At 34.3% G+C, this 16,747-nt stretch overlaps 2 protein-coding genes across 2 annotated transcripts; one reads left to right on the top strand and one right to left on the bottom strand.

Moving 5' to 3' along the window:
- The first annotated feature begins 77 nt into the window (after positions 1-77).
- Positions 78-4,340, top strand: LOC111007651 (chromatin remodeling protein SHL). Its single transcript, XM_022280080.2, has 6 exons — positions 78-206; positions 354-438; positions 544-889; positions 1,351-1,419; positions 3,006-3,141; positions 3,908-4,340. Exons 1-6 carry the CDS (start codon positions 135-137, stop codon positions 3,932-3,934), a joined length of 735 nt encoding a protein of 244 aa, XP_022135772.1. The 5' UTR covers positions 78-134; the 3' UTR covers positions 3,935-4,340.
- A 1,250-nt stretch (positions 4,341-5,590) lies between these two features.
- Positions 5,591-9,758, bottom strand: PAP10 (purple acid phosphatase 10). The gene is made up of 10 exons (XM_022280078.2): positions 9,612-9,758; positions 9,300-9,524; positions 8,938-9,205; positions 8,293-8,493; positions 8,084-8,195; positions 7,678-7,907; positions 7,430-7,568; positions 6,535-6,755; positions 6,123-6,244; positions 5,591-6,025 (listed from the first exon to the last, which is right to left on the bottom strand). The coding sequence occupies exons 3-10, from the start codon at positions 9,127-9,129 to the stop codon at positions 5,827-5,829; spliced, it is 1,416 nt and encodes a 471-aa protein (XP_022135770.1). The 5' UTR covers positions 9,130-9,205; positions 9,300-9,524; positions 9,612-9,758; the 3' UTR covers positions 5,591-5,826.
- Between the last annotated feature and the right edge of the window lie 6,989 nt (positions 9,759-16,747).

Below are 16,747 nucleotides of genomic sequence, written 5' to 3'. Positions count from 1 at the left end.
AAAAAAAAAAACAGTTAGATTATAATATTAAAGTGAAAAAAAAACATAAGAAAACAAAAAAGAATTAATTTTCCACCAATCACTGTTACAAGATCTGGCCTCATTTTTTCGAAGTAAAAGTTTGGGTTTGGCATATGCCGCCACGTGACAACCAAATCCACAGCTCCGCCGGAGATTTTCCCAAATTTTCTCCACAGAAGCAGCAGGTAACGGCGGCCACCGCCACCACCGCCACCACCAACCCCAAATTTTCCGGCAAAAAACTACTCTTCTGCTAAGAGTTTTACTTTCTTTTTGCATTAATCTCTGCAAAACTTCTCTGGATTTTGCATGTTCTCTCGAAATCGTTCTAGGGCACGCTTTTGATGGCCAAACCCAAGGCTCCGAGGCAAACCCTAGATTCCTACACTGTCAAACGCATCAACAAAACCATTAGAGGTAAACAAACTACTTCTCATCATCTCTCCATTCTTCAAAGCCTCTTCTTCTTCTTCTTCTTCTTCCGTCGGTCGTCTGTATCTGATCTTGAGAAATTCTTCGTAGCCGGTGATTGCGTGCTTATGAGGCCTTCCGAGCCCTCGAAGCCTTCGTATGTGGCCAAGGTTGAGAAGATTGAGGCTGACTCTCGTGGGGCTAATGTGAAGGTCCATGTCCGCTGGTATTACCGGCCGGAGGAATCGATTGGTGGTCGGAGACAGTTTCATGGCTCCAAGGAGGTGTTTCTCTCCGACCATTTTGACGTTCAAAGCGCCGACACGATCGAGGGCAAGTGTACGGTTCACACCTTTAAGAGTTATACCAAGCTTGATGCCGTCGGGAATGACGATTATTTTTGCCGTTTCGAGTATAATTCCTCTACTGGAGCTTTCAATCCCGATCGAGTGGCTGTGTAAGTTTCTTTAGCTTTTTAAGTGGTTGTGTTTGCTGGGTTAGATATTCTAGTGATGTGTTTGGCATCAAGTACTTCTGAAATGAGATCGTTCTTACTTGACTTAACATGGGAAGAATTTGGTTTCTGCAGATTTTCATAGTGAATCTTACTGCTTTAGCTGCATTGTCTTTCTAGCGTTGATTTTCATGATTTTCTGTTCGCAACTCTTGTGTAGTTCATGAATTTGAAGCATCAAGGCTCTTTGCATTGATGTTCTAATTGTATTTTCCATTTTTTTGCTTGTCACTTTTTCTTAAAGATTGAAGCTTGTTCGATTCCATTTTTGTATTTACCCTTATCTGCTGTTTTATGTATGTGGTCATATCTCACGTTAGCCATTTAAGCCAATGAATCTCCTTTTTTGCATGGTTTTACCTAATTCTTCTGGTGCAAATTTTCACTCAATTTTTACGTTGCAGGTACTGCAAATGTGAGATGCCTTATAACCCTGACGACCTTATGGTTCAGTGTGAGAGTTGCAGTGATTGGTAAGCTGGGTACTTGTGTTGCTATTGATTCCATTTGCAGCCTTAACACATGCTTATAAAGGTGTTTATTGTTCATAGTGGCTTATGTTCTATAATTTGAGGCATATGGAATCGAAACATAATTTCAGTAAAACAAAATGGTAAAAAAATTAACTGGCAATGTAATAACAAATGCTCTATCTTTCAAATCATTAAAGTAACCTTTCTTAACGTATACTATGAAGAAGAAATTGTAACTGTTAACCCACACAAAATACATGGTTAGACATAACTATGTATTCTTAAAGGAAATTGGTACAATGACTTATGAAGCACTAGCAATCTTGCTTTAATTGAAATTTTGTTGCCAAACCAAGCATAGCTCAAGTGGTTAAGGCATATATCTCTGACGAAAAGGTCATGTTCAAACCCTCACCCCCACAATGTTGTACTCAAAAAAAAAAAAAATTGAAAATTTATTTGTAACTATAATAGTTAATTAAATCTGGAATTTTGTAGAAAATTTTTTAATAGGTTATACTTCATCTGAAACTATAAGCTATAATGAACTTAAGTTAAAATGATTTAGGTTTTATTCAAATCTTATTTTTATCGTAACCTCCAATTGGAGTACTTCACGTCTTCACCCCAACCATTTTGTAACTACACTACTTAACAGCTCTTTCCAAGGTTGAGTTTTTTTTTTCTGTAACAGCCCCTTCAGTAGAGGCTTTTTGGCCTTCTTGTAACTCTTTTTATTTCACTTAATAAAAAGTCTCCTTTTTTTGGAGATATGCTCTAAGGTTTTGATTTCAAACTCCGAGCATAATGCAAGGAGTTCAACTCCTTGATACACCAAGTCTCTTTTAGTATTCCCCACCCCCCCCCCCCCCCCCCCCCCCCCCCCCCCCCCCCCCCCCCCCCCCCCCCCACCACCACCACCACCACCAAAAGGTTAGGGAAAAAAATACCAGTTAAGAAGTCTTCCTACTACAAGCTTATGATGGGCTTTATGGACTTTGAATTATTTGAATAGGTTCCTAACAATACCATTATTGGGAGGATGAAAGAAATGACCCGTTAGTCTTTTGGATTTTAAAAGTCATTTTACCTTTTCACTGGATACTAGTCTCTTTCTTTCTTCTCTTTTCCATTTTTTTTAGCTTCTAAACTTCCATGCATCATCATATATATTCTGAAATACTTTGGTTGAATTTGTTGAGGACCTTGTGAAAGTTGGTATTGGGTTGTTGAAAATTTGTGGATTAGTGGGATGGAACCTCATGTCACGGATATCAAACAAGAATTCCTGCTGAAGATTCTGAATCAATGTTCTTTAGGATATTGAGGTGCGGGGGAAGAGATAAAGAAAAACCTCATGTCTTTAGGATCTTCAAAAAGGAATGATGAGAAGTACAAATTCAATGTGACATTACTATTGATAGGATTGTTTTCCGGAAATGATTTTGAGTACATAATCTGCTTTCGCTAGATTTACCTTTGAGGATGTTTACTTGATGTCTGCTACGGTATTTTTGTCATTTGCCCAATGTATGGCTTTATGGTATGAAATGCAGATTCTAAATTGGATGATATTCTTGATTTAGGTTTCATCCTGCTTGTATAGAGATGACTGTAGAAGAAGCTAAGAAACTTGACCACTTCTTTTGTGAAAGTTGTTCTTCAGAGGGTCAAAAGAAGTTGCAGAATTCACAGTCTACATCTAGACTCGCAGAGACAAAGGTATTTGTGAAGCTGCAGAATATGAATGCTTTTGGTCAATGTGATTTTGGTCAAAGTGAATTGAATAATATAATTCCATTTTGTGATGTTTTAAACTACCCTATGTTTTATTAAGCTTGGAGGGGTGCGGATTCAGCATCATAAGCCTATCTTAAGCCTAGGGTTTAAGTGGAGGGTTTAGGAAACCTGGTTTTGAAAAATCCTTTTTCAGGTATAGGTGTAGGGAGCCTGAGTTTAGAAATTGTGTGGGAGGCTTGAATAGTGAGTTATTGTTCATGCTCGATGGTTTCTCTAATTAAACCCAAGTTTGACAACTCCTCCTTAAATATAGGTTGACTTAGGAAGCCAACCTCAGTTTAAGCCCGACTCATGCCCCAATCGCCCCCTAAGGGAGCAGGAGACATGCACATACTCTTTAGTCTTTAGGTATTTCTTACTCATTTGGGTGTTTGAGTAAGCATTATGGGGAACGATGAGAGTCAAATTAGCATGAAGAAGTCATATTGCTTATTTATAAGGAAACTGACTTGTAGATAGTCAAACTACTAAACATTGAAGTATAACTAGTAGTTCTGGCAATAATAATGCATAAGAGTTAGGTTTCCCGATTCAAGTGCTCTTTCATCTTGGTTAGCTTCTACCGGGATTATATCGTGGCTAGTGATAATTTCAAGTACATTAGATGATGAAGTGGCTGTTATTTTCCCACTAACTTTGGGAACACAGTCGCCATTATTATGAATAATATGCTCTGATGTTGTTTCAGGTGGACACGAAACGACGCCGGAGGTGACAATACTGTAAATAAACAAAATACTGTGACTTAGAGTCGGTCGTTAAGAACCAGGGCTTCTAACTTTCTAATGAGTTGGAACAAGTGCATAGATGTGTAGGATGATCATGTAAATAGTAGCTCTAGTGTGCCAAAATTCATTGCAGGTAGAGGAGACTGAGAGACTGGTTTGAAATGTATTTTGAACTTACTTTTTATTTGAATGGAGAAAACCAGACAGGCCAAAACAAACCCCTTTCTTCTGTGAAGATTGCACTCCTTAAACTTATAAACTGTTTGGGAATCCAGTTTTCTCATCATTCTTAGCTGATGTATAGGTGAAATATCTGTCATGGGCAGTGTAGGATAAGAGATCTTTATGTAATTATTTTGTTGCAACTTAATTGGACTAAGCTTCATTAGACTATTGGCTACTCTGTTGTCCCATCCCATCCCCATTCAAGAAATTTAAATTGCATTCATTTCTTTTTCTGAATGAACTCTGCACTCACAAGTATCTAATAGAATAGAGAGCAAACGGTTATCCTTTGAGATTAGTGTACATCAATAAATTTATTGGTTTTAGTTTTTCAGAACCCTCTATTGGCCTATTTTCCTAGCTCCTAGTCTCCTCTTGCCTAGTCGAACTTGAACTTGAACTTGAAATTTATTATATATTATATATTATTTATTAGGTTACAAAACACAACACATTTGGTCCTTGTACTTTTACCAATTTAACAATTTAATTCATGAACTTTAGTTTGTAATGATTTAGTCCATGTACTTTCATTAAAGTAATAATTTAGTTCTTGAACTTTAGTTTGTAATGATTTAGTTTTGTAGTTTAAAATTTGTAACAATTTAATCTCTATCATAACAAAATTTATTAAAATTAAGTGTTAAATTTTGTCATATAATAATTTAATCTTTTTAATTTATAAATATATTTGGTCCCTTTTTAATTTGTCAATCTAGATATATATAAGAAAATTAACAAAAAAAAAAAATTTCAAGACAAGGACTAAATTGTAATCAACTTTAAATTACAATGACTAAATGTTTACGAATTTGAAAGTTTATTTTTGCGAAAATATAGGGACCAAAAGTATTGTTTAACCTATTTATTATTTTGTTCTTTTTATTTGAACTCTAATGTTTTTTTAAATTTTATAAAAAATAAATTAATTAAATTTCTACTCAATTTTTTTTTAATAGGATATTTTGTGAGTTGGAGTAGGCAAATGGATTTTTAATGTTGTATATCACCAATTTTTAATAGCATTGTTAGGTAATATGACAACTTGATTCTTTTTTTTTTTTTTCTTTCCTTGAGTGCGTATATTTTACAAACCAAATTACATATTTAGCTCACTCAAACTCTTCCATGGAATTCTCTTTAAATATACTTCACTGCTTAGGGAGAACGTTTTCATAATATGACAAAAAAGAAAGATAATATAATATCAACAAAATATCACTAATATAAATATAATACTAAAATTAATAAACTCATACTTATTTAAAAGAAATGAAATTGTTTGTTATGAAATTTTTTATTTTTTATTTTTATAAATTTCCAAAAATATTCAAACATCTAACATTTCGAAAACTCAACATTATCTATCGACATAAGCATTTAAAACTTGGTTTTATGGTGCAAAGGAATAAGCTAGCTACCTGTTAACCTTTCTGGGCTAGCAAATTATATTCAAGCAAAGCCAAAGGTTCGACACAAAATTGTATTATGGTTGACTTGCTTTCAAAATATGAAATAAATGAGGCAGAAAATAAGATGTTCTTTCCCTTTTAGTGGTAAGCTACTGATGAAAGCAAGACCTCAACATCTGATCATGGCTGAGTATTATTTGGTGGTAAAGCTACTAAAATAGCGCCTTCTCGCCGAATAGTTTTCAATCTTGCCGACTCAATGGCTCGTCAACTGGGTACCAGTATCTGTTGAAAAACCAAAGAGAATCAGCTTCGACCGCGTACCCATCTTGATTCCTATTCCAACTGAAATGTGCATGAGTTCTGTTCTTTATATCGAATATGCCATGGCCAAAGCTTGCTTCGCGATAAGCCGAGTACTCGGGCTGTGGCTCTGTCATGCTGCATTCACAAAACAAATGAACTTATGGTTTACCATATCAAGAAGCAGGAAAACAACTTGCACCATGAATCCATGTCCATGAGATATTGAAGTTACTTGGTTGCTAGGCCTTCAAGGTTTCCTCCATCACCTATTGTTATGTATACAGGTGCTGATTGATCTTTCACAGGAACGCAACGGCCATTGATGATATTGTAAGCAATATTTGAAATCCGTTCCTGTATTTTGCATAAGATCATCGATTCATTGTCCCTTGTTACCAATAGGAAACGCAAATCTCACAACGTATGAAGAAACTTGCTAGGATGAACTTGTTGTCTAGAAGGGAGAGATTTGAAATGATTTCCATAAAACCAAACAAAAAGGTAGGGACTTGGTTCAAATACAAAATTCTAACTCCAAAAACATGAACAGATCCTCTAAGTTTTTCTCATTTTGGACTTCACAGATTATAACAAGCAATGATTGGAGGATTGCAATCAGAATTGAAGGTTAAGAGAGCACTTACAGATCTTTCATAGGCATGGACATGGCCAGCAAAGACAACATCAACTTTGTAATGTACAAACCACGACTCATACATCACTCGCATAGTCTCTCCTTCCATGTAATGATAGTTGTAGCTGTTGTACCATGGGGAGTGCATCAGAACAATCAACCATGGTGTTTCACTTCTGTTGACTTTCGGTAGCTCCTCGTTGAGCCATTCGTATTGAGGAGTGTATTTACCTAGAAAATCATGAAAACGAATTTGAAGGCATAGAGCAATATCATTTTATTTTTATATCCGTGTGTCCAGGCCAGCTTGCACGCACCTCGACCCTACTATTTGGTTGACAAGGAAACTCGTAGGATATTAAATCATAGGTAGGTGGCCACCATGGTTTGAACTCGTATAGATCACATATCACTACCAACTCTATCAGTCCAGGGAGGTGACTAAAACATAAAAGAAATACAGTTTTCAAGGCCATTTGTTGATAAATATAACATACTCAGTTTTTCAAGTTTCATCATGTGTTCTTCATTAGTTTTTAAACAAAATAAAAATACATTTGAGTTGCTACTCATCGTTTAGTTCGATAACCAATTCTGGTCTACTATTCTCTCTTTAAAAGAAAAAAAAAGCAGAAATAGAAGTTTCACTTGCAAATACTGTTTCAATACCTCAAGAGGTAGAAATCAAAATAAAATGCGAAGATGTTTGTGTGAAACAATAATTGAAGAACAATTTCTAGAACCTATACAATATTGGGAATAATTCATGAGAAAGAAATATAAACCAATAATAGAGAATGCTATCAAGCAAACTTCTTTCCTAAATGATGTTTCAATAAAAATTAACATTGGAGAATCTTCTCTGAATCATGCAGAATGCTGATAAAAATATAGGAAGCCTTTACCATAAGCTGAATATGAAGCCAAGACTATGATGTATGCTGGACCTCTCTTGATTGAGTACCAAAAAGGAGCTGTGCTGCCAGATGCTTTATAAGGAACGTGATAACGGTGAGTATATGGCTTGAAAGGCTCGGTCTCGCCCTGCAAATATTAATGCCCGTCATTAAGTCATATATATACTTCTTTTTGGCTAGAGAACAAGAGAGCTATTTTCCATATTGCTACCATTTGAGTCATTTGGAAAACTTACAATTTCAGGGACAAAATCGAGTTCATGATTCCCTGCAGTCCATATCCAAGGCTGATAGGCCACGCTTCTCTCCGTGAATCTTCCCCATGTATCCCACCTTACATTGTCATGGAATGGATAGTTATCAGCATAAGAGAGATCCCCCACAAACAGCACTGTTTTTCCTTTATGCGGGTTTCGTTCGTAATGCGTCAGCGTCCTGTTTGAATCAAAACTCTGGCCGAGATCCCCTGCAAACGACGTTAAACAACAAGAAATCAAGCAAACAAAATCAAAATGACCAACTATGTGCAGGAGTTAAATAAGGACCCAGCAACAGCTATTCGAGAATTCTGGTGGAAAGGAGAAAATTAGCAAGTTTGTAGGAAAAACAATCAGACAACTACGGTATGAAAAGTTATCCCACCTATGACACCAAATGTATAGGGGACATCGGGACCGACTTCTGGAGGAGTGAAAAACCAGAATGTTCTTGGTGAGTACTCAATTCCCACTTCATAGTAGTATTTGGTGTTGTACTGCCAAAAGGTAAATAATTTTCCTTTTTAAGTTAAAGAATTCAGAATTCCAATCATAGAAGAGCAAAGAGTTGCCTTCAGATCAAATTGTCTATACCTCTAAGTTTTCAATGGTGCAGTGATGAATGTAGCCAGAAGTGTAATTGTAGAACTTATAAGTATATACTTCTCCAATGGCCTCTTTCTTTTGCTTGCTATTCTCACTCCAATATAATACTTTCTTTGATCCTGGTTCATTTGGAGTGACCCATGAAACAATCACTGCCTTCCCTTCATGATCTCCTTGTGTAATATGGACCTATTACATTCAAAACATCTAAAAATTGTAGCCGCACATGCAGTCATTGCTTCTTCAAAGAAAATCAAACTTATACTCAAGGAAAAATGACAATCAAGACCAACTTCAAATGAAATTGGGTGAATAGGTGTTCATATGAGCTAACTAATAAGCAATACTATTAAGAATATTAACAAAAGATTAAAAACATCATAACTTCTCCGCTAAAACTTTTCGGTTCAATGATAACTTTAACATAGTATCAGAGCAAAAGACCCCATGTTTAAATTTATGCAACATCAATTCCTTCCCGATTAATATTCATAGTTGCTGGTTGGAGACGATTAAATATATAGTAATCAATCTGTTTGCATTTTTGAGTTCTACGGTAGTTTAACAAACGAGATTATCCTAGAAAGAGCAAATGATGAAGAATAAGAGACAGAAAATTGAGGAGAGAGAGACCTGCTGAGGAGCATTGAAACCAGGAGGCAGTGCAAAGACATCACTGTCAAGAGGCATATCCACAGTTTTCTCAATCTTCCTCAGAAACCGGCTTGTTTTACCTCCATTACACACCTCCACTCCATTGAGAACCAGAACTAGAACCGCAATAAACACAGCAACCGAAGAAGAAGAAAACCCCACAACACTCATCTTCACAACTATTCTAATTTCTAATGGCGAATTCCCAAATCTCGAAAACTCGAATACTCTCCACTCTCCTCCTCTTCTATATTACCAAGAAATCCGCGTAAAAATCAGTTAAAGAAAAGAAAAACCAACAGAAAAATTCCAAAGATATATAAGTCAATGCTGAATCGTACCCCCACAACGAAGTCCACTCTCAGATCGCGTCACGCGATTACTGAAGAAAGCTCACATGGCGGAGAATCGAGTGACCCATGGCGGCATATTCCCCATTTGACTTCTGGGGCGCCCATTTTTCCAAGGAATCGATCGGAGAAAAGGGAATTTCTTTTCATTTCCATCATTGTTTTAACTTTTCGTCTGTTCTTACATCTCCATCTCAGAGCCGGTCGCCATGCCCCCTTGATCGTATAAACAAATATGGATAATGAAAGGCTTGAAAAATTAAAAATTATTTGATAGATGAATTTGAAGCAGATATGAGATACCTTTTTAACCTTTTGAAGATTGACATCACTGTCGCGATTGTTCCCCAAAGCATGCATATGCATATGGGGGAGAATCTAATGCCATAGTTTATTGAAAGTTTATTGAATTTTGAGTTTTAAGAAAGCATTAAACTAATTGGGATTGTTTAGAAACTTCAACTTTAATGTTCTTTAAACTTTTTCATTTATTTTAATCTCTAAGTTTTTATTACACTATGTCAGCAATAACTCAACATCAAAGTACTCAAAAAAATGGCTAAAAAAAGTATTAAAAAAAACAATATGAGTCTACCTCAACGAGTGATAAAAAATTTAAATTTGAATTTCAACTCCACCATGTTGTACTAAAAAAATAAATAGATAAAATAACCCAACGTCAAGGACAAATATTTTTTTTTAATGAATTTTAATATATAAAATAGAAGTGTCTAAGTCTTAATTAGAAATGTCTATGGCTACTTAAGAAATAAATAAATCAAAGAAATGTCTATGAGTACTAAAAAATAGAAATGTCTATAGATATTTATGAAAAAAATCCTAATAAATATTTAAATATGTTGTTGAGAATGAAAACCGAGCAGGAAAGGTAGGAAGCTCATAGGCCACACATGGTAGTGATAGTCAAATCCCCACGGACATACAACAAACAGAGAAAGTAACACTGACTTTAGTAGGGCATACAGACAGATATGCAATACACCTGCTGCAAAACATCTACATTGGGTTAGGGTGGCAAGCGACGATGATGCTACCACGCATCGAGAATGTCCCTTAACGATCCGCCAGAGTTCAGATTAGCTCCATCATACCTCGGTTCTTTAGTCGGCTCCAACACCTATAAAATAAACGAGATAACACGACCACATGGTAAGTGAAAAATTTGTCACGAAATACTAAGGTGCTTACTGTTTCTCTCCTCTCTTACGATTACTAATTTGATCCTAGGAACACATTAGATGAGCCACTGCACCGATGTCGAGATTTGTTGCTGCATGTTTAACTAGTTCAACGGTTTCTAATCAAAGGACACGTGGTCTAGCCAGATTTCAACATCAACCAATGTGATAAATATGTTTTTTCTACCATTTTTATTTACTTTCATGGTCTTTATTAATTAATTATTTATTAATTATACTTTTTTTTTTGGCTGGTGAACTTTGGAAAGTGATAAAAAAAATACCATTGACCACATTGCAAAACTTTATTTTATAAAAACTTTTTCCCCTTTTTTTAAATGCTACTTTATGAAAATGAAAATGATTACCGAGCATCTCCCAAAGATTCCTTTTGTTTGTGATAAAGGAATCATTCTTTTTGTGGATTATTATTAAATTATTTGTATTTTAGTCATATTACGTAGAAGCAATAAAAAATTATTGTTCTTATTAGTTAATTTTTTTTTCTTCTTTAGTCTAGTTCATTTTTTTTTTTAAATAAATTTTTTAGTCTAGTTCTTAAGCACGTGCGTAATGATTATTCTATGAAGTTTTAAAACTAAAGTATTAAATAGTCAAAAAAAAATATGTGACAACCACTTTAATGGTTAATTAAAGATAAGGTTGATTTTTTTATTGTTTCCCTTTCCTCTTTTTAATGAATAAAAATATACTTGCATTGGGTAACTATTCCGTATTTCTTATCTTTTATTTCTTTATTTAAAAAATGATGTTGGGTAACCTTTCTTCTTTTTGGTTCTCTAATATTTTAATTTTTTTTATATAAAATTTAATTTAATTAAATATTAAAAAAGTTATGTTATATTTATTTTTTAATATTTATTATGAATTTTATAAGTATAAGATAATGTTTTAATTTATGTTTTTTAAAAAACTAAAATAAAAATAAGAAAAAAAATTGATTTTGTTGTTTCAAAATTTCTCCACAATTTTAAAATTTGTAGTTATAAATAGCTTATATTTTTTAAAAATTAGAAATAAAAAATAAGAAGCAACATTACTAAATTGGCTCTAGACATCCTTAAAATCCATGTTCGAGAAAAATAAATTTTGGATTGAGTAACCCTCGAAATACTCAAAATAGGCCTATTGTCTCCTAACTTGCCTCGGCTAAGCTGAGCTTATAGCTAAGACATCTATTTCTAATCAAAAGTCATGGATTTTAATCTTTACCGTCATCTCTGATATTAAAAAAAAAATGTTAAATAAAAATCAAATACTCCAGGATCTTTAACTTTCAAAATGTCTAATTTTTTATTCTTAAATTTCTAAGGTTATTATATTTTAGTCTCTAAGCTAGCTTTCGAAATATGTGAGGTTGGAGATTTGAACTTTTGAGCTCATAATTGAATACATGAGTCTTAACCCACCGAACTATGCTTTGGTTAGCGATTAAGACATTATTAAATTCATTATAGATTTGAATCCTATAGGTACACACAAAAATAAAATTAATAATTAAAAAAAATGAAATCGTAATAGATAATAAAAATCTTTTATGTATTTCAAAATATGTCATATGTTTTTCAAATTTTCAAATATACTAAAAAGTTTTCACTTATATAATAGTATATCAGATACTCATATCATTAGTATATTATAGTATATCAGACATTCCTGTCAGTAATATATTAAATGTATATTACATACATATTGCACAAACACTCATATTAGTAATATATCAGATGTATATCACATACATATTGCAAATATTTTAGACATTCGTATCAGTAGTATATTAAATATATATCACATACATATATTATTAGTTAGATATATTACAAATATATTACAGATATATATCATTTGGGTAAAATAATCATTTTAAAATTAGACTTTTGTTTTTTTTTTAAAGTGCTATATTTTAAAAAAGTATATATCGTTACTATTTTATTAATTTTACTAAATATTTTTGTCATATTTACCACCGGTTGTCTAAAAAAAATAACTTATCATAAATATGAGGGGACAAATCCTATATTTAATTAGTGGGGAAAATTGTAATCTTATCGAGGGAACTCCCACCACACTGATTAACGAACTAACTGAAAATGGCGCGAAATGAGGCCAATCCAGCCGTCAAGTTTCAGCGGGACCCACAGATCTTCTAAATCTACGGTCAGTATTTGCAGAGTTCATAATAACGGACAGTTTTGAAATTCAAATGCAGCGTAGAACGGTATTTAAAAATTTACGAAAACCAAAGCACCGGAGAGCCACCGTGAAGCCCAATGTATTTTTTAAAACATGGATCGGAAATTTTCCTTATACGCCGTCGTCGTCACCGTCCTTTGGTCATCGGAATCTTTGGCCGAGACGCATTCCCGCACGGCGGGGATCCTCTGACCCGTCAGGTCGTCGACATGTCTAAAAAAAAAACATTCAACGACGAAATATTTTTATTTTCGTGCTATATGGCCTGAAGCAGTACAGCAACTACTTTAATAGTCTATGCAGTGAAAAATCAGGTTTCGTACTATCTGGCCTCAATTCTCCTGTTTTGCAGTAATCTTTGAAGTTATAGAGGGGGCATGATTTGCTTCTTGTTTTGTTCTTGTTCTTTATTTCCAAATTACGATCTGCGAAAGGTTGAAGGACAGCTAGCTATTTCGTTGAATTTCTTGAGTTTATTGTATTCATCGATTTGAATACCAGGAGCCAAACCACAATCAAAGCGGAAAGGGATTGGAACAAAAAGGAGTGGATAATTTGAAGGGAGCTGCATGGGTACATTGGTCAAGGAGGCTGCGTTTATTGGAGCGTCTCAACACTGCAGAAAAGGAGACAACGCTGCATAGTTCGCAGCATTGAGATGATGCCGTGAGGAGGTGTGCATTGAGGGTGTTCGTGTCCGTGGCGTTGAGACGCTATGGATCGCATCTTTGTGCTGCGATGTAGATTGTTATAAAACATTTGTTTTGCTTAGGATTTTTACAAGCCGTGGGATTATTTTCTTAGCTGAAATTATTATAGTTTTTGTGGCATTTGAGGCAGAAGCTCGAGGGTGTTGGTAGCGAAGGGGTAGATTGAGATTACCTTATTTGGGGTAATTAGTTCTCAATTATCTTTGTGAGTTATTTCATTCATGTATTAAGTATAGTGTTTAGAATACTTAGAATGGTTTTTGTTCAGACTTAGAGGGTGAATATGTAAGAGAGATATATTTGAGTGCTTGTATTCAAATTTCATATAGTGGAACCCGTACCTGAGTGGAAGGGAAAACTTGATGTAACAATTATTGGATGAACAAGTATAAATTTGTTTGTGTCTTTCTCTTAATTTCTCATATATTGTTGTGTGATTGATAGATAAGTATGGAAGGGAAAATTGGCTCCCAACATCAGCCTTGGTATTTTTGGCATAAATCAATTCTTTAGAACAATCTGATTTTATTAGGGATAAAACTTGACTCCTCACTCGTAAGGATACCACCATTAAATATTTGACAATTAAGAGATAATGAAAAACAAAATTTTATTTTAAAATATAATGAGTTTTTAAATAATCAATTATGGTAAGGACAAGGTTACTCCTTACTAGTGAGGAAGTCAAGTTTTATCCTTTTATTAGGGTACTGCGATTTATATAAAATCTACTGCCATCTTTCCATTATCCAAAAACTAGGTATAAACATCTATATTGGAATTAGGGATCTTGCGGGTCCTGTACAACTGGTGCTCTAGAAGGTGCCAATTTTCTTTCAAAAGGCGAACTTGTTAGCATAAGCGAACAGCAGCCGGTAGATTGCGATCACGAGGTTTGTTTCTCGTTCACTGTTACAAATAGCTATCTATGTAGGGTTAGTTTAGTGACATTTTCATTTCTTGTTTCTCGTTTCCAATTTTCTTAAGAAATTTAATATTTTACAACTAACTATATTTCTTGTTTATCATTTTTTGGGAACATTGTCAAAATTATATAGAAATTTTGAAAATGACCAAAAACAAGTTTGTGATTCACTCCTTTGAATTTTCTCCACGCTTCATTGTTGTCTTAGGTTTTAGTTGAATTTTCTGATGGTTGTTGCTGATCATTTTTAAAAAATTTCATATGGCGTTTGCAAGAAGTTATAAGCAAGCTCGAATCGCTGACATCCACCACAGAGTAAACCACTATCCCTCAGGTCCCTGACTAATTCTAATGGTTGCTGTTAAATTTGCCTTCATTATTTGTCTCTTGCCCTAAGCTTTCTAGACGATCCTATATGGTCAAATATCTAGCGACAAACTCCTATATATCTTCAGTTTAGTACCGATTTTTATAGTATTGTTCGAGGAGTCGATAAGCTAATTCTTGTCGACGTGTATTTGCCAAGTTGTCAACCTAAACCATAAATCCATTTTACTTTTTTTATTTCTGAAGTAACTATAATCAACTATTCAATCCACTTTTATTCTCTCTCTTAACTAATTTGTTCCAAGTCTAAAAATCTAAAAAAAAAATGAAGGGAAAGGGATTAGTTGAACCCTTATTTAAAAAATAAATCTAGATATTTGATTGTTTTTCTAATCTTCTTCAAATAGGAAATCATAGAATCATAGAAAAATATATAGAAGGAGATTTCCAACGACACTATTCTGCATTTCTAAATTCTGCCTATATATCCTCTGGTTTGTGCAATGTGATCTAGAGGAAGCTAGTTCCTGGTTGCAGCCTGATTAATAGTGCATTTTAATATACATTCAGAGTCGGAGGTCTGATTGTTGATTAAAATGAAAGTAATAAAAATAACGTGGAAACAATAGTAAAATTTTCAATGTTTGATGAACAATGAGCAAATATGAAATGTGAGAGAGTATAATTCAATAGAAAGAAAAATCAACTTCTAATTGAAGTGATAAAGTTGTGAATAAACAAATGAAAATACAAATATCGATGGAGGATTATCCCTGTACTGGAACTGATCAAGGACCAAGATTGCTGCATCAGTTGCCAATTTCAGCATCGTTTAACTTTATGAGAATCAAACTGCTGCAAATCTGGTAAAAGATGGCCCACTTGCAAGTAACTAACTTCATATGTTCTTTGATGAAAATTCCAATGTCCTTTAGCTTCTAATACGGGTCACTTTGTTTTACCTCAATTGCAGTTGCCATCAATGCAGTGTTCATGCAGACATATATAGGTTGGAGTATCTTGTCCATCCACATATGTTCAGAGCGATTGGATCATGGAGTGTTGTCGGTGGATTATCTAGTTCTGAGCTTAGAGGAGCGTAGACTACCCCTACATAGCCTCACTCACATGCTTCGCAACTAGGAGGTCACCCAGTCGAAGATGTTTGACTTTGGAGTTATTACGATTGAGTTATCGAAAAGGAAGGTACACCTTATTGGTATTGATAGTAACTATCAATTCTTTAAGCATTTTCTTAACCATGCTTCATGGTCTCAAGATCCCTCTCATTCGGACGTGGTATCAGTTCATTCATATATCCCTACTCTCTCTAGTCGAGTGTCACATCGGTAGATGGGATCTCTCTAAGCTCTCAAGCTTGGATTTGTTACTGTTCTTCTGTTGTGTTGGAAAAATATGTCTAGAAGCCAAATGTAACAGCAAATATGATGTTGAGAATAGGGATCTTCAGGAGATCTTTTATTTATTTTTTTGATGGGATCGAAAGGTTGTTGGAGGTATATGCCAATTGTCGCTGAGCTATACTCGCTTTGGCTTCTGAAAATCTTTTATTGCCATCAAAATTTGGGTTCTTGGAATAGCTTTGTAGCAGCAGAATTGTAAGGAATCTGGAATAATATACTGGACTTGGTTTCCACATTTTTGTTGGGTTATTGATAACTAGTGTTAGAAATCTTATGGTTTATTTCTTCTTTAACTGTGCCTCTTTTTAGGTAGTTTTTTTTTTTTTAATCTTTTGTTAGAGATAGGTGTCAGCTTGAGCTATGTTCGGTCTGGCTCTCTTTAAGTAGTTTTGATTTTCATTTTCAATGTTTGTAAATTAGTGAAATTATAATGTAAACAGAATTATGATGTCTATTTTTTCAAATAATATATGTTTTCTTTTTGTGTGGGCCACTTTTTTAAGAAAAAGTATTTAGGTGCTGACGAGAACCGCTTATTTTTCAGTGATGGTCAACTAAGTTCTCATCAGTCAAAACCTAAGTATTTTTCATTTTAAAAAATTTTACTTACATTTCTAAAAGGAGGTGGGTTTGTTCAACT

Source organism: Momordica charantia (genome assembly GCF_013281855.1).
Source record: "Momordica charantia cultivar OHB3-1 chromosome 4 unlocalized genomic scaffold, Mcharantia_2.0 BLBB01000004.1, whole genome shotgun sequence".
Classification (NCBI taxonomy): Eukaryota; Viridiplantae; Streptophyta; class Magnoliopsida; order Cucurbitales; family Cucurbitaceae; genus Momordica; species Momordica charantia.
Note: the sequence above shows the minus strand (reverse complement) of the source record. Positions and strands in the feature narration are given on the sequence as shown.

Bases quoted from the DNA above. Each gene is read 5' to 3' on its own strand.
- LOC111007651 (XM_022280080.2), top strand. From the start codon at position 135: ATGCCGCCACGTGACAACCAAATCCACAGCTCCGCCGGAGATTTTCCC. The intron at 439-543 runs GTAAACAAACTA...AATTCTTCGTAG, and splicing joins CATCAACAAAACCATTAGAG to CCGGTGATTGCGTGCTTATG. The intron at 3,142-3,907 runs GTATTTGTGAAG...ATGTTGTTTCAG, and splicing joins CTAGACTCGCAGAGACAAAG to GTGGACACGAAACGACGCCG.
- PAP10 (XM_022280078.2), bottom strand. From the start codon at position 9,129: ATGAGTGTTGTGGGGTTTTCTTCTTCTTCGGTTGCTGTGTTTATTGCG. The intron at 8,196-8,292 runs GTATAGACAATT...ACCTTTTGGCAG, and splicing joins GCACCATTGAAAACTTAGAG to TACAACACCAAATACTACTA. The intron at 7,569-7,677 runs GTAAGTTTTCCA...TAATATTTGCAG, and splicing joins TCGATTTTGTCCCTGAAATT to GGCGAGACCGAGCCTTTCAA.